General features: G+C 43.4%; 1 protein-coding gene across 1 annotated transcript; it reads right to left on the minus strand.

The window, feature by feature from the left end:
• Nucleotides 1–22,041, minus strand: ACO2 (aconitase 2). The gene is made up of 18 exons (XM_014882637.2): nucleotides 21,935–22,041; nucleotides 16,260–16,402; nucleotides 14,968–15,226; nucleotides 12,774–12,866; nucleotides 10,684–10,842; nucleotides 10,342–10,492; nucleotides 9,025–9,129; nucleotides 8,650–8,741; nucleotides 8,261–8,366; nucleotides 7,008–7,165; nucleotides 5,884–5,957; nucleotides 5,097–5,208; nucleotides 4,799–4,921; nucleotides 4,466–4,621; nucleotides 2,285–2,476; nucleotides 1,336–1,468; nucleotides 899–1,020; nucleotides 1–499 (listed from the first exon to the last, which is right to left on the minus strand). Exons 1-18 carry the CDS (start codon nucleotides 21,968–21,970, stop codon nucleotides 356–358), a joined length of 2,358 nt encoding a protein of 785 aa, XP_014738123.1. The 5' UTR covers nucleotides 21,971–22,041; the 3' UTR covers nucleotides 1–355.
• Between the last annotated feature and the right edge of the window lie 53 nt (nucleotides 22,042–22,094).

Below are 22,094 nucleotides of genomic sequence, written 5' to 3' on the forward strand. Positions count from 1 at the left end.
GATGGTCACATTCTTTATTTTCATTTTAAGTCTTTAGCCATCAGTAAAGTGAATGGGCAGAAAACAACCAACTGAGCAGACAAACCCACCTTCGCTGGTTATTTCCAAATATAAATAACTGTGGGAAAACTGAAATTGAGCCAAAATAGAAAAAGGGAGCTGGGGAATTTAAAAGACAAAAGTAAGCCTAGCTGCACTCCCTTTTCATAGTGTCAGTGAAGAGGAAGTACTATAACAAAAAGGAAGCTATGGTTACATTTGATCAGACATTTATTCCAACAGTAGGCATGGAATTGCACTTTCATGAAAATGCCAAAGCTGAATCGAGTCCAGTGCACTGGGGCATTGTGCGCACTTAGCTTGATTTCTGCTGCAGCTCCTTCATTCTGTTCAGGGCACTGCCAGCCTGAAACCACTCGATCTGCGACTCATTGAAGGTGTGGTTCAGCATGATTGTTTCTTGGCTTCCATTGGGATGCTTGATGATGCATTTCAGGGGCTAAAGGAAAAAGACCGTTTTATTTTCCTTTCTCTTTCAAGGAAAGTTATCTGAAGCTTCTCACAGGAAAATTTCTACATGGTTTTAAAGGGATGAAAAGGGAAAATTGCAATTCAGGGTGGATCTTAACATAAAAGTGAGGTTGCAGTTCCTTCTAGGGAACACATGTTTAAGTCAACAAGTCCAGGAATTCAGAGTATCGCACAAAGATTTCTCTTAAATGTTCAGCACATCACTGATTCTGACCTGCCCTGTATCTCCTAGCCCACTGTGTCTCTCACCTGACTGGCAGGCTGCTCTGCTCATTAGTGCCTGTGCTGCCTCACAAGTACACAGGTACCATTGATCCCCATCAGTGGCACATCCCTGCCCCTAAGTGCAAGACACCCAGACAGTTACCTTTCCAGGCGCAAAGTCTTTCAATCCCACAATGCTCAGCTTATCCACAGGATGAATCTTGTTATAGTCTGCTGGATCAGCAAAAGTGAGAGGCAGTAGACCTTGCTTCTTCAGATTGGTTTCTGTGGAGAACAAGCCACCAACCATGCTTGTAACATTCCACTCCAGGGAAGCAGGATTACCTTCTGGCTGCCCAGTACTTCTCAGAGTACTATTCGAGCAACACTTACTACCTTGGTAGCAAAATCAGCATATCCGTTGTTTGTGGCATATCTAACTAGGTATGTAACAGGACTCCTGACAGGAGAGACCTGGCCATCTGTCAGCAGGGAGGGTTCATGCCTGTAGGTGTTGAGCCCTGGGCAAGGTATAAACACCACTTCCATTCAAACCAAACACATCCTGTTTACAGACACCATAGGGGAAGCCTGACTCACCATGGATCCTGGCAAAGCTCTTGGTGATGATGACCCTTCCTCCCAAGTGGCGTGGCTCCAGTGCTGCGTGCTCCCGGCTTGACCCCTCACCATAGTTTTCATCCCCAATAACTGCCCATTTGACACCCATTTTCTGCGAGCAAAGACACAGATTTACATTTGTGCAGCCATTCAAGTGAGGAATTAACAAGAAATACCCACCCACACATTTAATTCCAGCACTTCACTGACATTGCTATGCTATGACACCTTCTCCCAGAAGACTCCCTTGTGTTCTGAGAAAGGAGATAAATAAAGGAATTTAGTGCTTCACAGCAGTTAGGCACTGCCATCCTTGCTGACAAGGACTGAGGAGGATTGCTCTTGGGATCCAGAGCAAATCTTTGCCTTCCTTTTCCTGCCACCTCTCCTTCCATTGTGTTATGCCAGACCAGTGTTTGCACGAGCCATGACCTCTGCTTTACTTCTGGAAGAGATATGGAAAATTTTTACTTCTCTACTGAAAGAGCCAATCGGAAACAACTGCCAAGTTGTCCAGAGGGTAAAGGACATTTGTTGAGATTTGAAGCCTAGTGTTAAAGAATAAAGGGGATAAGACTATAATTTCTTTAAACATTAAACTAGTCACAGGTAAAGCACTCCAGGAGGCAAGATCTAGTTAGTCTGATGACACCCATGCAGAGCCTAAAGGAGTTCTTCCTCTTTCATCTATGATTTCTGGTCCTCTCTGAGTCACAAGATCTTCCTCCTTCTTCCCCTTAACAGGTAGGGACAGAATCTCCTACAGGAACTGCAATCATTAGAGAAAGTACCAAGAAAATGCCTCAATGCCAAATGAATTTGCAGCTGCTGTTACTTGAGAGCAGGAGGGTGAGCTCCTTATTTTTGGCACAGACTGCCCAAAGTGTAAACATCCTCTTAAAATAGATGTATTAGGGGAACATCTTACCTTGTAGTAACGGGCTGTGTCTGGAACTGGGCCAAACTCCTGGGTTAATGCGTTCCGCACAGAGTTGGCTTTGCCGTTTTCAATGTTGATAGCACCAATGAGCAGGTTGTTGGAGATGTTGTCCAGATGGCCACGGAATTTAAGCCATGGTCCAGCTGCAGAAATATGATCAGTGGTGCATTTCCCTTTTACCTAAAGCATAATAGAAGAATGTCTCAGGATGGAGTAATGTACTTGACCCTTCCTCAACACTTTTAATTGTGAAGCATTAATTGGGAGGAGCGGTCAATACTCCAGAGGGCTCTGCAGCCCTTCAGAAAGACCTCAACGGGTTAAAGAGGTAGGCAGAGAACTGTCTGAAGTTCAGCAAGGGCAGGTTTGGGGTCCTGCACCTGGGAAAGAATAACTCCATGCACCAGCACAGGCTGAGGGCTGACCTGCTGGAAAGCAGCTCTGTTCAGAAAGACCTAGGGGTCCTGGTGGACAGCAAGCTGTCCATGAGCCAGCAGTGTGCCCGTGTGGTATCCCAAGAAAGCCAATGGTATCCTGGGGTACACTAGGAAGAGCATTGTCATCTGGTCGAGGGAAGTAATCCTATCGCTCCACTTAGCCCTGGTGAGACCACTTCTGAAATGCTATGTCCAGTTCTGGACTCCCCAGTAAAAGACAGACGTGGAGCTCCTAGAGCAGGTTCAGAGGAGGGTGACAAAGGTGATTACAGGGCTGGAGCATCTCCTGTTCAGCCTCAAGAAGAGATAAATGAGACGGGACCTCTCATTTACAATATCTATAAGTATCTGAAGGGAAGGTGTCAAGAGTGTGAAGCCAGGCTCTGCTCATTGGTGCCAAGCAATAGGACAAGTGGCAATGGGGCAAAAACTGAGGCACAGGAAGTTCCACCTGAACATGAGGAAGAACTTCTTTACTGTGCAGTCACCACACTGGAACAGATTGCCCAGAAAGGTTGTGGAGTCTCCCTCACTGGAGATACTGAAGAACCATCTGGACACAATCCTGTGCCATGTGCTCTGGAATGACCCTGCTTGAGCAGGGAAGTTGGACCACATGACCACTGTGGTCCCTTCCAACCTAACCCATTCTGTGATCATCATATCTCTTTTTAAAGGCATAAACCCCAGAAAAGCACATCAGTTACAGAATCAAGGCACTCTAAAGCAGAACACAGTGGTCATTCTGCATGCATTGTGTAAGAAGAACATCCCTTTTCCAAAGGGTAAATGACAAAAATTAGCTTAGCCATGACATCTCCTGCTGTGTCCTCACTTCCCTCAGCAGCAGGTTGTTCAGGTACAAAAAACAATTAAGCCTAAGCTCTTCCTGCTACAGCTCAGCCTCCCTGCTGATGAACTTCATCAAGATGCCAAGTGTTGCCCTCTAAGTTTCCAAACTGCACATAAGCCTTCTCAGCTTGTAAGAACAGAATTCCCAACCAGAGATAATGGCCTTCCAACTGGTAAGTTCTAAAGTGCTTGTAAAGGAATTGCCAGTGTCAAAAACTTTTGCACAGCAGTATGGCCCTTGAGAGTACCTCCAAGTCTGTCACTGAGAATCGGGAATGTTCCCAAAGGTCAGTTCATAAGGGATTGCATTTCAGAACCCCTCACCATACCAACTGAAGTTTACATCTGTTAACTCACCTCAGGCAGTGAGGAGAAACCCATGTCTCCATTGAAAGACCAAATTGCAATGTTTAACAAGTGTGAAGTAATTTCTCTTTCTATAAAGTGGGAAGAGAACACGCATACTGATGGATGAGAAGTTCCCAACCTCATTTCAGACAAAATACATCTTAGAACAGTCAGTATTAGAGATGCTAAATAAAGAACCCATCCATTCTATTGCAGGCTGTAACTGGGACAAATTCTGCAGACTGCATGGTTTGGGCAGGATCATATTACATGCTGTAACAAGCTTGCTTTTGCATGGTACTAGCAAACCACTAGCCCAGAGGAGAAGAGTCACTTAGTTATAACAGAAAGAAGTATCAGAAGGAAACACCTGGAAGAAAGGAAGACCCTTGCTTCCCTTTCCGTAACAATGTGGTTGTACGGGAGGGAATCAGGTATCTCAAAGGTACATTCAAAGCTTCTAGCAGTTGCTGTGCAAAGCCCTGTTCAAGCAGACCTGTCATAGCTGATGCTTCCCCACTTTCTTCCTGACCTTGATAAGGATCAGCATGTCTTCTAGATCCTTGCCATCCCACTTATCAAAGGGCTCAAGAAGCTGGAGACGCTGACTGGTGGGGCTCACATCCACACGCTGGCCACTGCCATCCTTGGGAGGGTACTGATAGGTGTCCTGGCCTGGGTCAAACTCCTTCCAAAGAAGAAAGGAAAATCATCAGTTTCAACCATCCCCAACAGCACATGAAGAACAAGCCAATACAGCCAACTGTGCCCATTCTACCACCATGTGCCAAGAAAGAAGTACGTGTAAGTTCCCTCAGTATAAATAAAACACTTCCCTCCCTCTACCCACAGACAGAGCAGTTACCAGCTTGGGCAGCTCATCTGCATCAGGTGCTTCTAGTTTAAACTTCTTCCCATCTGCTCCTGTCAAGTAATCTGTCTCAGGGTTAAATTTTAGAGTGCCAGCAATGGACAGGGCTGTGACAATCTGAAAGAAAACAAAAATTACAAATTTGAAGGCATATTCTACCTCCCATCACTTCATCTGAAAGTCCAACATGTAAGTTTCAAAGCCACCAGCTAAGCTACTAAACAAGGCACACTGGGCCTCTTCTGCAGGCATCCTGAACTATTCCACAGCCTTTCCTCTGGCTGTTTCTTACCTCTGGAGAAGTCACAAATGCGTGAGTCTCTGGATTGGCATCATTGCGGCCTGTGAAATTCCGGTTGTAGGACGTAACTATTGTATTTTTCTCTCCTTTCTTGATATCCTTCCTGTGAAAGAAGCAAACATGCTTATCAGATCCAAATGGAATACTGCTTCTAGATGTCTCACTGCTAGAATCCCCCAGCTTGGTTTTGGCAGCAATCACTATCTTAGAAACATAAACTGGTGCCTGTACATGTTTTCCTCCCTTAAGCACAGACCCAAAATGAATGTATGCAAACCCAAGTCAAACACTGATTCTTGCAGTAGTTTTCACAGCCCATGTTGTTCAGTGTTGAACTGTCTAAACAATAATCAACTAAGCACGTTGCTTTTGAATATCCCATGGTCAGCCATGATAAAGCAACATAATGTGCCTCCCCCATCCCTTCTATTGGGAATTATTCTCCCTGCCACTCTAATGACTGAAGTTGGACCAATTAATTTTTTGTATTTTAGAAGGACCATAAAAACTTCAGTCCACTCTCACAGACAGCAAATCTTTCTCCCCATTCTTTGCCTTCTACAAAAAGCCTCCAGAATGTTTGTCTTTATTCACCTAAAGGCTCAATATAAATCTTTAATCCCTTTTGCCTCCTCCAGTAAGTATCAGACAGCTATGGCCAGTTGGTTTTTAAACACTTAATTACCAGTGTGTCGTATTTACAGTCAAATCAGGCTTCACAGAGCATTTTGGGAGCTAAAAGATACAAAGTTAGAGTGAGGTCCATCTTTCATTTTACCTGTCCCACTGGCCGATGCATGGTCCACAAGCATTAGCAAGAACCATCCCTCCAACTTCTCGCAGGATTTTTGCCTGGGGGCAAAAAACAACTTCGTTACTGTAGGATGCCTGGAATGAGGTTCTGGGGTTGCTCTTTCAGGGAAGCACCAAGCCTGAGAAAATTCCTTTTCTTGTTTCAGTTTTGAGTCATTTTTATAAATACATGGGGTTTGACCCCAGTAAGACTGTAAGTTAAGACTGGGGCAGAGCGCAGGATGACTTGCCATGATGTTCCCATTCTCTGCCTGCTTCAACTTGAGCAATCCAGCTACTTACAGACATTTGACTGAAGGGCAGTGTCTGGTCTGATTAATATTCCATGGACTTCCTGTTCATGTAAGGAGAAAACTGGCAACAGTGCAGGGAAGTATGTGTGCCTGCTCAGTCTACTCAGCAAACAACTCAACTGAGGCGGTAGCTGGTAAAGAAAGGTGTGACTTGAAAGGTAGGACTTGGTTGGAAGAGCCATCAAGCATTGGCTGGACATATCCATATGTAAAGACTTGGTCCTCACACTATGACAGCATCTAAAATTTACTAAATAGTAAAGCTAATTAAAACAACATTTTCTGCACAGAAAAAAGGAAGAAAGTAGGTAATGGTTCCTCAACAGAAGCATTCCTTTTAAAGCCAATATGAGTTTTGCTGTAAGTTTGGTCTAAACTGGGAGCCACCTTCCAACAAAAGGGCATGCTCTCTTTATATATCGGGATAAAAGTGGATTGCAGCCCTTTGTCAGCCATGGCCATCAACAGAATCCCAGGAGCATGAGGCATCCATTGCTATGCATACTGTTATCTCCTCAAGGCCCTAGATCCTGACAACTACCTGAGCTTTGTTCAGTTCTAATCCTGTTGTTACATGCCCAGGTAGCAAAGGTATCAGGTCAAAACACTGTCAAGATGATGGCAGGACCCATAGGCACAGTAGAACAAGACGAGTTACTACATCAGTAATTGCACCTCCAGCAATAAGTGAAGACAAAGTTTAGGAGGTTTCCATAAGTTAACTCTGGTCCCCTAAGTACTGTCCTGAAGAATTTAACCCTTTCTGTTTGGAAGTGCAAAGAGCAGCCATACTCACATAACCGTCTCTTTCAATGGTGGCACGGATCTGCTCTGACCCCGGTGTGATTGTGAACATGGATTTGCACTTCAGTCCATGTGCAAGCGCCTGTTTTGCCACTGCTGCAGAGCGTCCCATGTCCTCATAGCTGGAGTTGGTGCAGCTGCCAATCAAGCCTGTGGTGTTTGACAGAAACAGGGTGGTGGTTACTGCAGCTCTGGTATTTGGAAGATTCTCCCTGACCCATCTCCCAGAAGAACAAACAAGGGACAACCACCTTTTCTGTTGATAAGGAATCTGAAAGGGTTTCAGGAACTAACACTGCCAAGCCTCCCAGCAATATACTGTGGTCACAAGCAATCCCTTGTCCAGCTCTGGAGGTTGCACAGTCAGAACACACTACCCAGTAACTAGTCTAATCTAACTAGGTTATTGTTTTACAAGACCTGAGTGTCACCTACTTGCACTTTGGTTAAGCAAATAACCAAAGAGAGGTATTGTTCCACAAAGGCAGAAAAAGCTTCAAATCAAGATGGCAAGAAATGGAGGAAATTATGAAAAGAAAATATCTTTGTTATAGTAAGAAGACCACATGAGGACATGCTTTACCATCCTGACAGCATTCTGGTGCTGAGCAGCAAAATAAAAATTCTCTGTCCGTTGCAGCCACTGTAACTGTATCCTATTTGTAACACTATCATATAATACACTTCCCACCTGGGATATGGTTTTACAATGTATTTCCATTCTTTTCATTCCTTCCTCCACTCCAGGAGCAACAGCTGAGAAGCCAGCCCACAAGTTACCATCCCAAAAGCAAGTACATACATTTCCAAGCCCGTTTTTTAGGACAGCAAGTACTAGCTTTACTACGTCCCAAGGGTTCAACAGCCAAGTGCTGGGAATGCTGACAATTATGCTCCTGACAAATCCATGCCACAGACTTTTAACAAAAGCCATTTTCAATAGATAACATTCCTGTCAATCCAAACATTCCAAAGTTTCAAAAATGGAAGAAAACCTGGTCTACCTCTTGAGATTAAAATCCTTCCTACTACCCTGGATCTCCATCCTACACACTTGGCCCAATGTGGTCACTACTTTTCCCAGAATATTCTTTGGTCATGAAGAGATGACACTGCACCAAGGTCAAAGGATATACAGCAGCAGTGAAAAACTGGATCCCAAGCTATGTGATCAACAGCTTATCCCAAGATAACAATGTTTATGCCACAAGTATGAAGGCAGAGAAAAGAGCAAATGCTACCCACCAACTCTGATATCAACAGGCCAGCCCTCCTTTTCTGCCACAGCCCCAATATCTGACACAGGGTGCGCCAGGTCTGGTGTGAAAGGTCCATTGATATGTGGTTTCAGCTTTAAGAAACAGTGACAAAGTCAGAAATCACAGTAACAAAGAATAACCCCAAAACACAGCAGCAAATCAACTCCTTTCACAGCTCTATCTGAAAGCTGTTTAACTAGGATTCTCCTATATGAACAATGGAGCACAAGCTGTCAGTGAAGCAGACCTGAATGTATTTTACATATTCCAGCACAGCACCAGGGGTGTTGCATCCAACTCCCATCTTGGTCCTCGTTCACACAAAGCAGAATCACATCACAGCATTCAAAATAGCAAGAAGAAAGGAAGCCTTACCTCACTGAGGTTGATTTCTATCACCTGGTCATAGTGACAACCAGAATCTGGTACCAAGTGTTGCTTGAATTCATCCGCTAGTGCAGCTATATCTGGAATAAAAATAAAGAAGATCTGAAAAGTGCAGCAAATATGAAGGAGAAAAAAAAGTCTAGAACAACTAAACATAGGGCAGTCCACTGGGTAATTCCCCAGCCACTTCATCTACAGACTCCCTACTTGTAGCAGATGACCTACAGGATCAAAAGGTCAAAGGTCAAAACTACTACAAGGTCAAAACTCACATCAGACAACACTGTAGGAGGATACTGCTCCCAGAATACATCTTCAGTTGAACCCATACTTCTACCCACTTCAATCTCCAAATCCGCTTACCAGCTCGCCCAGTCTTGCCCAAGTATTTCTTCATGCGTTCATTGTAAGGGAAGATGGACGTGGTAGCTCCGATTTCAGCCCCCATGTTACAGATTGTTGCCATTCCTAGAGAAGTGGGAGAAGAGACCACGGGGTCAAATGAGAAAGTCCAAGGCCACCCAAGTCTCCAAAAGTCAGTACATGCAAAAGATGGCAAAGCTAAGAGAGATCAGGGCATCAGCCACAGAAACCTAAAGCCACGGCTGAGAGGACACTGACAACATAAGGGCTGGGTCAGGCCCCTAAGTTTCTGATCAATACAGTGCCTGCAATCAGATTCTTGTGGAAATAATGAGCCAAAAGTTACACTGACACCTGCAGACACCAGTATGAAAAGGAACCACTGCACTGTCTGCTATCTGCAATGAGTGTCCCGTCCCTCCCTACTACCCATTTGTCTTTACTGGAGGAGCCAGGCATTCATGAGAAATTTAATGGACTGAATAAGATGCTTCCAGTGACAGAATACAATTAAAAAATCCCAAATATTTACTCACAACACTGGGATCAACCATCCCTTTCAAGAACACAGCAATAAAGCTGTAGAAGCTCCTGTTTTACATTTAACAAGCTAGAAACAGATATAAAATTTCTCTGATTTCACAGAAGAAAAATCCCACATTGCTATCAGTTTGTAAAACCAAGTATTCCAAGTTGTAGCTAAGTCATGCAAATTGAGAGCAGAAGTCCAGCTTGAAGGCTGCACTTCAAGCTAAAGGAAGACACATTTCTTCCAATTTGGTCCTAACTAGCATATTACAGAGAACTGCAATTTTTGCTAGTTCAAATTCAGCACCCAAGATCCACAATTAGCTAGTATAAACTGCATGTTACAAACTGCTTTCTGGTCTCAGAATCTCTGCTCTTTGTTTAGCAGCTGTAATACATATATTCCCATTAACCTGTTTTTCTATTCACAGCCTATTTTAGGTTGAAATGAAAATGTATTCCTTTATCGCTGACACCTCCACCCTCTAAGTATACACTGGAATACATCTCCCCTTATTCTTATCCTGACACATCATCTTACAGGATTCTTCACAATTAACAATTCCATGTTCTCAAAATCACAAGAAGATTTAATAGAGAGAGGTCACTTTTTCACTGAGAGGGAGTGCAATCTTGTTACACCACTCTTCCAGTTTGCCACGTACAAACTGCTAGGCTAAGGGAGAACATTTAATACTTCTTCTTTAGTTCCCTTCCCAGCCTGCACAGATAGCTCAACACCTAGCTCCACCAACAATCCACTCAGATAAGAGATCTGTGTTGACTTACCTGTGCAGGAGATTGAATCCACACCCGGCCCATGGTATTCAATGATGGCGCCCGTTCCACCCTTGACAGTGAGGATGCCGGCCACTTTCAGGATCACGTCTTTAGGAGAAGTCCAGCCTGAGAGCTTCCCAGTCAGTTTTACTCCAATAACCTGGGTAACATCAATGAGGGAAAAAAAAATACTGATATCACTTCCTGTCAGAAAGGTAACAGTATATAGCTCTCCTGTCACACTGCAATGGTATCTGGTGCCTTATACACATAGTGCTTGAAAATCAGTACTCCTTACACATCGTATATCTCACCCTTGGCATCAAAGCTTAGTATTCCTTCTGCTCCTACCTTTGGGCATTTGAGCTCCCAAGGGATTCCTGCCATGACATCCACAGCATCAGCTCCACCCACACCGATGCAGATTCCCCCCAGGCCACCTCCATTGGGGGTGTGTGAATCTGTGCCAATCAGCATAACCCCGGGGTAGGAGTAGTTCTCCAGAATGATCTGAAAATAAAAATTGATTGTTTGTTTGCTTGTTTCGTGGGAAAGGAGGGGGAAGACAGCAGAAAGAAAACAAGAACAAGAGTTTAGATCAGTTTGTACTTCCAGATTTCAGTAGGAAGAAAATAACTGAATTTGGATTGGAAATTCTCTTTTGTTTCAAACTCCTTGTGGAGGATGTAATGACAGAACAAGGTACCAAGTCTCAGCCCCAGGATCCTTGCTCATTCCAGGGTAATAAAAAAATTAGAAAACTATCTCCTCTTTTTCCTTCCAGTTTAGGCTTTTGCTAAGGTGTCACCTTTGTTAGGGCTTAAGAACCTGTTCCATAATCTCCATACCCTTAAATAACAGCTGAGCAAGTCAGTTAACTTATCCAATGCTAACGAGACCTTCTGTAGCCTTTGTACTCCCATAGCAGTAGAATACCAACAGGTCCTCCAATCCATACTGCCAGCAAATACTTAATTATGTAGAAAAATTTCTCACCAAGACACCAAGAGGCTGCCCTTCCCTTAGTGCTGCTACCAGTTCCATGCAAGACTTTTCAACTATTAACAAAACTACAAAACCATTCTTCGATGAAAAAATGAGATTTCTGTGGTAGCAACACTGTAGAGAACTCAAGCTAATGAACTTCTCACTGCCTATGTGCCACACAAACACTAGGACAGCCTTTAGGGGAAGCACAGAACTCACAGCACATGCATCACAGAATAGCTTGAACAGAACTTAGGCAGACTTTTACAAAAAAGACTGAGGCTTTGCTTTCAGAACTTTCAGCTTTATATTCTTGTAACCACATTAATGTATTTGTGTGAGAAAGGTCACTTTCAAGGCTCCACTTTGGCAGAGTTGTACTCTGAAGCTATTCAACAGGACCAGTTTCCTCCAGCCAGAGAAAGTCAGCCACAAGAAGACTGTAACCACAGCACGGAGCTATGTTGCCGCGTGACAGATGTTACAAGTGGTTTCAGGACAGGAATGACTGAGGTGTTCCCATAACCTTTTGAAGAGTTCAGTTCATCTGTTGCATCACATTAAGTTAAGGTAGTCTTAGTAACTCATTTCATAGCTAAGAAAACATAGCAGAGAGCTCTTGACTGCACCTGGTCACAAGTTCCCTGCTGACAGGATGCTTACCAGTCATCCATTCTCTCCACGCCTTTTGCTTCATGCTGCTCTTTAACTTATGCTGCCTGAGACTCAGAGGAACAATGAAAAATGACTACTGGGCCCTCAAAGTAAACCAACCAGAAGCAAGTTAGGGGCATCCTGACAAAGGTGTTGGTTTTTAAAAAAACAAAAAGCCTCATTAAGTGGTAAATTTCCTTGGGACGGTCATATTCTCTTTTAGATCCAAGTGTAATAACAAGAAAATCTCAGACTTGGAAAATGTTTTGCATTTTATTCAAATTCACCTAGCAACTCCTTATGTGTTGCCACTCTTGAGTACTTGAAGTATGCTGCTCTGTTGTGTCCTCATATACTCTTCTGGGTTTTACAGAACTAAATGCATACATAATACCTCTAAAAAAAATATGTTCCCAAGGCTGCTTTCCTTACCACCAAAAGCAATTCACATTAACTCTATGTAGCCAGGTTCATGGCCTCACCTTACTGTCTCAATTGTACATAGAGGAGCCAGCCCACAAGCAGTTAAGGTATTTCAAGCTTCTGTTATTCACATGACATGCTGTTGGCACTACCTAATCACACATCAGGTTACAGTTTGACCAAAATAACTCTTTAAAAAACCCCACTGTTGTCAAGATAATTGAGAGAGAGAGCAAGTAAGAAACCTCGCCTGCCTCAAGAAAAACAAGTTGTTTCCGTAAACCGGTGAAATTCTCTGAGAGTTTATACTTGAGCTCCCTCTCCACCCTAAGGTGAAAGACCCACTGCATGTTCAAAGACTGCAAACTTCACTTTACCTGGTGAATGATTCCTGACCCAGGTTTCCAGAATCCCACTCCATACTTGGCACCAGCCGTTGACAGAAAGTTGTACACCTCCTGGTTTATGTCCTATTCACACAGAGAAGCACAGATCATTAGTACCACATTTTGTCCTTCCTTACATCAAAAGCTTCTTCAAACACCGTTCCCTTCTCTCACATGCCTGCCTATAGCTTGCTTCCAGTTTTGCAGCAGCTAGAAGGAAGTGTACATACATAATTTTTAAAACCAAAAGGTAAAGATTAAGACTGTCTGACAGACAGTTGTAAAAGGCCATTTAATGTCATCCCACTTGTAGCTCTACTAAAGCATCTTTTTTTTAGTTTCTAATTCCAAACAGCACAATTTAAGGAAAGCCCTGACAATAAGGCATTTTAAAATGCTGTGCGCTTACTTTTCCTATTCTTCCTATTCCTCTCCTTCCTTCTCTACCAGGTGTTCTTTTTCCTATACAGATGCTTTGGAGATATTTCAAATCCCTTAGATAAATATTCTGGCTTTATTTTTACAGATTAAGAAAGGGAACTGGAAGTTCTTCACTGCCAGGGGAGTTGGTGAGTGTCATTTGTCATTCTAGCAACTCCCCTCTTTAGACTCACACAATGCTGCCTTTCTTGCTGCACTGTCACCATTGTCAGTGGAGGTCACACCGTGAAAATTGCTTGTGAGAAAAACCATGGTTGCCAAGGAAGTATGACACTATTATATCCTAACAGTTCTTGGCAGAAGAGTGCTGGAGTAGATAAGATAAGCTAGAAGGAGAGAATTTCTTAAAGACTGTTCTCATGCAGCTAAGCTTCAGAATAAAGGGAAAGGGGAAACGAGATAATTGAAGAATTGTCTCAGCACACATTTGCTGAAGTTTCCCAAGAGGCAGCAGCAGCTCTTTAAGCCTCATTTTCCACTGGGAGTTGGGTCACTCCACTCTGTTTGTGCATCCCTCCCCCAGTAAATCCAAACCACCCTCTGGCCCGCCAGCATTCATTATGTGCCAACTGGCAGCAGCAGAAGACAGTCAGAAGAAGGCAGGACCTTTACTTGCTCTGCTCAGAGTGGATGGCAAAGAAAGGACTCAGCACAATTCAGGGCTGCAGCAAATATAATTGCACTATTGAGAATAAATGCAGGAATAGAGGAAAGGGGAAAACAGGAGGTGAATGGGAGAAAATAAACTGTCTGATTTAGTTAAGTCTCAAATTGTTAATTGCACAACTTAGGACTGTGACAAGCAGAGCAAGAACTCCCCAAATCCCTCCTGAGGGTGCAAGTTCCTTTATTGTGGCCCACTGAAGACAGCCTAAAGCAGATACTTCAACACCACAAATTTCTGAGAATAGATGTGGACTAAAATGTTAAAATGCAGCTGACATCTGTTTACTGTTTGTAAATTCTGGTATCAACATTCAAGGTGCAATTCCACCTGGCTCTGACAGTGGACTTAGGCTAAGTCCACTTGGAGTAACAAGATTTCCTTGGCAGATGCATTGTGGTATGTTGGTCAGAGGTAAATATGTCTATATATTACAGAATTCATTTGGGGAGGAATAAGCAGTAAAACAATTGAGTAGAAAATTTTAAAATGGTGAATCAGCAGTTGGACAAACAACACTTTGACATTCCCAAATAAAACTCAACATCCTCCATACTTTTACACACATTTATACTATACCCATGAGCCGTGAAAGCTGCACATGATTCAGTTATTGCTCTTCAGATAATCGCTAGCAAATGGTTTGGGAAAGTAACTACTTGCCTCCCCCTCACAGGATACACCAGTGCAATGCAGACATATGTTCATTAAGTTTTTCACACTGCCATACTGCAACAGAGTAATCTGACTTCCTTTTTCTTTGCTTTGAAATAATTTTTTTCTCTCCTTTAGCTGAAATATCTTCTCTCTCCAGAACACACATGATCTGGGCTTCCATCACTAATAACTTAAGACTAGCTTTTCCCACATTCATGGTCCTTTAAACCATGTAATAGATGAATCTGAGCTGAAAACCTCCCAAAAATCAATTTAGTCTGTTTCTTCGCTGCATCTGAGCACCACAGGCAATTTGTTACCATATCTGATTCCTGGCTGTCCTTCTGGGAAAAAAATTAAAATAAGCTCTTCCTTCAATTGGAAGGACATTTTCAAACAGACAGAAGTCTCTGCAATAGTGACCTTGGCTCTCTTAAGATCCTTTTCACCACCTGACTGGGCCTCGATGAGGTGATCACAGTGGATGGTGGAAGGCACAGCCACTTTTGGCAGCCCGCTGCTGATGAACTGAAGCATTGCCATCTGAGCTGTGGCATCCTGCATGGCCACACGGTCTGGCCGTAAGCGTAGATAGGTCTTGCCGCGCTCAATCTCCTGTTTTGCTGGGTCATCCAGATGTCCATACACAATCTTCTCAGACAAGGTCAGAGGGCGGTCAAGCCTGGGGAGAGTAATTTTAGTATCTGCATTTTGTGTACTTCAACATTTGCCCTTTTAAGCACGTAACAGAATGCTTCCCTATATCACTCAGACTGTTAAGACCTATTATCACACAGAAACCGTCATGCTTTCTTACAGCACTAAAATATCAACTTGCACATGGCTAAAATAAGAGTTCAGTTCATAAAGTTCAAAAACATATGAACTGATGTCATTTTATGCTTTCTTGTCTAATCTTCCTATACTGTAAAAAAAGCATTGACTGCTCACTTCTTGAGTCATACTTCAGGACAGCAAAAGTAGATGTGAGACAGAGGTCAGACTCAATTCACAAATACCAGATCCCACAGCAAATACAACTAAGTGGAGTTTCGTGACCTCAGACCTTTCCAGTAGCTGTATCAGCTGAGGAATCTATTTATGTATGTAGCAAGGTCTTCTGAGAAGTAACTAAATCAACATACCACCCTGGAATGAGAGCTACCGCATTTAGCAAGGGACACAAAGACTGAAGGACAAGTCATACAAACCACTGCCACAGCAAGTGGAGCAGGAATGACAAATTAGCAGGCACACAAGCCTCTATCAGCAGATTAAGGTCACTATGTTTACATATGCTATGAATTCCTAGCCCTTTGTTCCATGCCTCCAGAACACAGTGCAAAGAGCATTAGCCTATGACACCCATTGCCCACACGCTGCTGCCCCAGAAAGAAGCAAGGGCCAACGTGAAGACTCCTCAACAAGGGTATTAAACAAAGAGGATGAAGTTCTTTCTAGCACCTCCTCTGCACTGGCCTGGTTCTCTACATGCTACAGTGCTTCATGATATCCTTCAAACCTCCCCACAGTGCCCCACCATTATGAGGAGACATTAAAACCCATGCTTCAATTTATTTACAACTGCCTCTGTTCAGTGCTGCTTTCCCTGGTAAACGCTCCTTGTGCCAGGGCCCCATGACATTTTTTTCTTCCTCTCCTGCCATTGCAGAGCTCAGTTCCATACACTGATCCCCTCCCTTCTTCACTCTTACCTCTTACGGACAATGTTGATGTTCTTCTCCAGCTTTTCATAATTTATGTATTCATTAGGTTCAAAATGGCTCATGGCCACCTTGGCCCGCTGGCACAGGACAGGAGCAACATGGTAGCGTCGTACCCCACTATTCAAGGCATGCTGAAAAAAGGAGAGTATTAGCACTGGAACCCTGCAGAGTGAATTTCTGTAATATATCAATTGTTACAGAATCAAAATGTTTTTCAGTTCTTGTTACTAGTATTTTACAGACCAAGGAACAGAAAAATCTAAAGGTTTTTAAAGGCACTCAAATACATTTCAGCACACAATACTGCGTATTATCTTAAACAGTGAGACACCACAGTACCCAGAACAGGCAGCATTTACTAAATTATTCCACATTTTTATTTGCTGCACCAGATGCCTTATGCTTTCAAATGAGAAATCTGCTTTCAGGCAATGCTGAGCCAGTTCTCAAGAAAACATCAATTTGCCATACTCCTGATACATCAGAGTCATGGTGGAGAAGAACCAATGCTGCTTCTAAAGCAAACTATCCCTAGGTTTGTATTTGCTTGCTGCCATTGAGTTGACATAGAAGGACTGGCAGGTGATACAGCATGAGTCTGAGTGGACAGGCCTCTGTTCCACCATCACACACTAAGTTTCCTTGGCAGCATCCCTCTATAACGATACAAAACTTATTACACTTCCACAAGGAGACTTTGTTGTAAAGGCTTGGTCTACAATGTAACAGAGAGCAGGAGAAACAAGATGTGGATAAAGCACACCAGATCCAGCAGCCTGGCTGCACAGACCCAGGTGCTCTTTTCCTCACCCTCACAAAGGCACCCTCATCTTTCACCTCCAAAAAGCCTTGCACTTACCCTACAGGTGAGTTAACTGCATGACAGGTGAACTATACTGTGAGCTGAATGCATTAGAAGAAAGTGCCAGTGCAAAAAAAAGCTCAAATTTCACCTGGCAGCCTCCATAGTGAGACAGTTTCCTGGAACACAGGAGAAGGGCAAGCTACGGTGAGGCACCTTTACAACACCTAACCTGAAAGAGACAGGTCAGTGCCCAGGGCTAAAAGCTCTCATACAGCTTTGAAAACTGAGTAAGACAGCAGCCTCCATAAAAACTTCCAAGGATTTGGCACATGCATTTCTTACATGCTTTCAAAGTCTCACTCATCAGCACTAGAAGTCTGGAAAAAGACTGAAGAAAAGAGTTCAGAGTTCTTCCTCCTCCACTATTACACCTTAATCCCACTTTTTCTATTCATGCGCTACTTCAGAGTTACAAAGTTTTGATAAGTACAGGTTAATAAATGCAGCAGTATTACACTAAAACACTCCTTTTGCATGTGTGATTGTAAATGTTCCTTGTTCAGAATGTTTCCCTGTGAATATTTTTTCTAGCTTTCTGGTTGCCAGCATTAAAAAGATTGCCTGAAATAATCATGATCAAAGAGACATCACCAATTTTTAGCCAAATCTCTTGTTTTATTGTCCTTTTGATAACACTTGTTAGTATCTTCTGCAACAAAAAATTTGGGAAAGGTAGGCAAGATCACACTGTTCAGCGCACTAGCAATAATGGTGCAGTTTGCATTTTTACCAAACTATCCTACGCCATCGTACAAAGAGCTTTTGGCAGAAGCAGTAGAGACCCGCAGCAGCTACACACCACTGCCATGAAAGAATATCTGAGGAAAGTGAACCTGGTGGTACAAAGAGGGCACTGCTCCTCCATGACTGCATGGGAAACCCAGGCATCAAATTTCACTGTGCTGCACTTTAACCTTAGAACTTCCAGAACTTGTCACAGGTGTCAGACTTAAGACTCTTCCCTCTTCCACCAGCAAAAAAACCCGAAAAAAAAAACCCCAAAACAGAACAAACACCCACACCAAATCAAACACCACATAGCTTCTTATTGTTTAATATACAAACTAGGCAAAGCTGCTCTTTACCTAACAGCCACGTAACTTTTATGTTTGCTTTGTTCTGGCCTTTTTTTTTTCTTTTTACTTCACAAGATATTCACTGTTTTGTGAAAGTCTCCAATTGCTGGAGTGGCTGGGAAAAAAACACTGAGCTATTTAACTATTGTTCATGGAAAAACAATCTCTTTCCCAAGCCAGAAAATGTATTGTGGTTTAATGCAGTAATTTCTTCTTCATTCATTATAAAGAAGAACAGATATGCAAATAAAAGTAACAGGAGAGGCTTCATAGCATCTTAAGTCTAGCCTGGGACCAAAGCTGATTAAAATAGAAAGCTGAGGCAGGGCACTCCAAAAAGAGATACAACAAAACTTTTCAGACAAAATTCAGGTAAAATCTTTTCAGTTTGAACATATGAGTCTATGGGTCTTTTCATGAAATGGCACAAGGAGATGAAATATTTTTTCTAATGCTATGTCAGTGTTCAGCTGGTAATCGCAAAACCAGCAATACGAAGTAGCTGAATCCTGCTGACCACAGCTTTAAGCTACCAGAAGCAGGAAGAGAGCATGTTTAAGGTGAAGGATTCTGTCTAGATCTGGAGAAGTCTGGAAAACTGAAGGTATGTTTCTGTAATGGCCAATATGGCCCAGGGAAGGTAAATGCCTTGAGCAATCAGCTTCAGTAGACTAGAGAATCATTCTTCTCTACATATGAATTTTAAAAGACACCTATTAAAAAAGTGCCATCTTAATTTTACCAGGATATAAATCTAACCCCATATTTCTGCTGAGAATTAACTTGATTCAATATGGTTGTTCTCACGTTGGCACCCAGCAAGTCTAAGGCTCCACCACCACCCACCACCAAGCATAAACTGCCTGGTTTGAAAGTCTGATCTCCCTTCATAAAGAATCTACTCATCACACCTGCCCATTCCCCATGCCTTTCTTCTATTGCATCCTCAGAAATGTGGTGGCAGAACTGCAGGATTAAGGAAAAGTCAGAAGCCTGACAGTTCCCAGCTTCATTTCCTCTCACTCTTCTCTGAGAGGGAATGTACTAGTGCTTTGAGGGGCCTTCCATGGTGTTTTTTTACTAAGTAGTGAGAAGTGCCTTGAGCCCAACAGCCAAAGGAACTAGGCAGCCACCAATCTATAAATTTTCCCTTTTATCCAGGAAGTGTTTATTTCCAGGCTGTCCAAACAGCTGCCAAGTGACCTCCTCTCACCTGGCACTGAATCCCTTATTCCAGCTGAAGTGTCCTTGTTCAAATTTCAGTAAAAGGAATGGCAGTAATCATTACAGGGCTCCTAAGCCTACTGGTATTTTATGAGGTGAAAAGCTTGCTTAAAAGACAGAAGAAAGTCTGATAAATGGGTCATTATTTCTGAAATCTCTGTAAGGAAGCTAACACTGCTCTTTACAGATTTTAAGGTAGCTATTTTCCATTTAGCTCATTACAGTGAATGTTCCAGATGCAAGGGTAGTCTGAATTCAGAAAATAACTTGCATTTTGGCAGCCAGTAAGGTGGACAAGCCCAGTGAGCAAAAGCTCCTGCTCAGAAGAGTAGCAACTGTGTTATGTGCACTCCTATCTAGGAAATCTGTCCTAGAAATTCCAGCTGAAACTGAAAATAACCATCTCTCCTCATTTTCCCTGATCTAAGAACACAGGCCAAGTTTTCAACATTCACCATGATTCAGCCTTAAAAAAAAAAAAAAAAAAGCTGTGCAGTATAATCAAATTGTAAATGCAGGCTCATTTTCTACACCCACCTCAAAAGAACAACCAAAATTATGGTTCTGAAGATCATTTTAGCCCTGGCCAACATTTCTGCCAGATACACAAAGCTGCCCATGTATAATTTCAGTACTTACTCACAATGCCTTCAACAAACCCAATATTTAAGGCAGTTCAGAGCTTTACAGTCCTGCCTTTCAGTCAATCTTCAGCCAGTGTGGCTCAAAAAATGGAATGCTACTAAAAGCATTATCTCAGGTAGGCAGAAAAGAGATCTTGACCCTCTGAGGCTATTAGAAGTATACTTTAAGTAGGACAGTCAGTCCAAATCAGGCTAATTTCAATTTATTTTCCTCAGAGGCAAGCTTTCTCTGCAGTTCCAGTTCCAAAGCATTTCCAGGATGGGAGGAAAACAGAACCAATAATAGTAATATGTGCCATGGTCAATGCTGGCACTATCACAGTAATTGACAAGATGATGCTCACATTCATTAATCTCTAGGCTGCTACAGGGGCAAAAAAACCCTGCCTCCTAAAGACATCACCTAGAGGCATGTTTGATTACCATCACAGATTTAGTCCTTCACAGGGGGGAAAGAAATATGGGCCTCATTATAGACGACAACCTCCTGGAATACTAAATTTCCCATATCGACTGTGCCAGCACAGCCTTTGTTTTGCATCATACAATATTAATTTTATTGCTTGTTAATTAATTTTACTTCTTGTTCTCATGCAATGTCACACCATAAAACAAGAACCAATTAATCACCTTAATAAAAGGTTTGCCTTCATTTTATGAGTAGTCATTTCTGTTCAAAGTACAAACTAAAAACTATTTAACAGCTAAGAATAAATATACCAACCTAACTGAAATGGTGGTATTCTGTAACTTTCATTTAAATTTTAAAAACCCTATACTTTTCTAAAACATCTACCTCTAAAGTAAGACAGTGATAACAAAACTGGAATTAAGAGTTACAAAGGACTTTCAAAATATTAAAAGCCAACCAAATTCTTACTTCAGTTCCCTTAGAAAGGGAAATACATTGGCCAAGGTCACAAGTGGCAAATGGAGAAGTTACACTGCCTGTCTTTATCACATGGGAGCAAAGGCTTCCTTATCCCTTAGCAGCCCTAAACAGAAAATTGCACCTGGTATTTGCCTTACAGGCTTTAAAAGATCATGAAAACTTTATTACTGAGTAGACACTATACACTACGAAGTCTCAAGGAAGGCAATCTATGTGGCAAGATCGTATTACTGGCAAAGGTGAGTTTTAGAGGTCATGACAGACAAGACTGTATCATGGCCCCGGGAAAAAAGGGCAATTTGTGTGCCTGACCCGCCTGCTTCTTCAGCCTTCCTAGCTCCCATTTATACAGAGGTGCTGGCATCTTTGTCACCCAGGGACCTCTTTTTGTATTAAAAGGAGGATTTTTGAAGCAAAGTAGCCAAAAGGCAGCTCACTCACACAACAAGGAGTCACCTTGTGATGCCGCACGCCCATAAGTGGAAGCAATAAAAGACGAGGGAAAGAAAAATGCCTGCCCCGGGGAAAGACTTTTTATTTCACCGTCCGGGCCCGTGCCCTGCTAGGCCCGGGGTTTTGACAGCGACTGCAGTCCGCCGCGGCGGGGACCGGGCGGACGGGGGAGGCGGCGGCGCGGGCCGCGTTCCCGCCGCCCCATTCACCTTGCATTCACCTTGACGGCCGGCCGGGCCCGGTGGCGGGAGACGCCATGCCCCAGGGCCCGAGCAGCGGCCACGCCGCCGCCGCCAAAGCCGCGGCCGCCCCACCATCGCCATGGAAACAGGGCGTGAGGCCTCACTGGGGACACGCTGACCTACACGCGGAGGCGGGGACTGCCCGACTCCGAGGTTGAGGACGAGCGGCCGCCCTCTCAGCCGCCCAGCGGGCAGTGATCTTGTCCCTGCCACAATCCCTGCCGCCCTTCCCGCCCGCTGCCTGCCCCGCCCGCCGCCACCGCTCACCCTCAGCCGAGCCGCCAGCACGCAGTACGGCGCCATTTTGTTCACTGACAAAGATGGAGTCGCGCCGCGATGGCGTCACGCGGCCCCTTTGACATCTCCGGCGCGCGCTCGGGGGCGTGGCCGCGAGGGTCCTGGCAGGGAGACACCCGCGACAGGGAGA

Source organism: Sturnus vulgaris, chromosome 5 (genome assembly GCF_052056855.1).
Source record: "Sturnus vulgaris isolate bStuVul1 chromosome 5, bStuVul1.hap1, whole genome shotgun sequence".
Lineage (NCBI taxonomy): Eukaryota > Metazoa > Chordata > Aves > Passeriformes > Sturnidae > Sturnus > Sturnus vulgaris.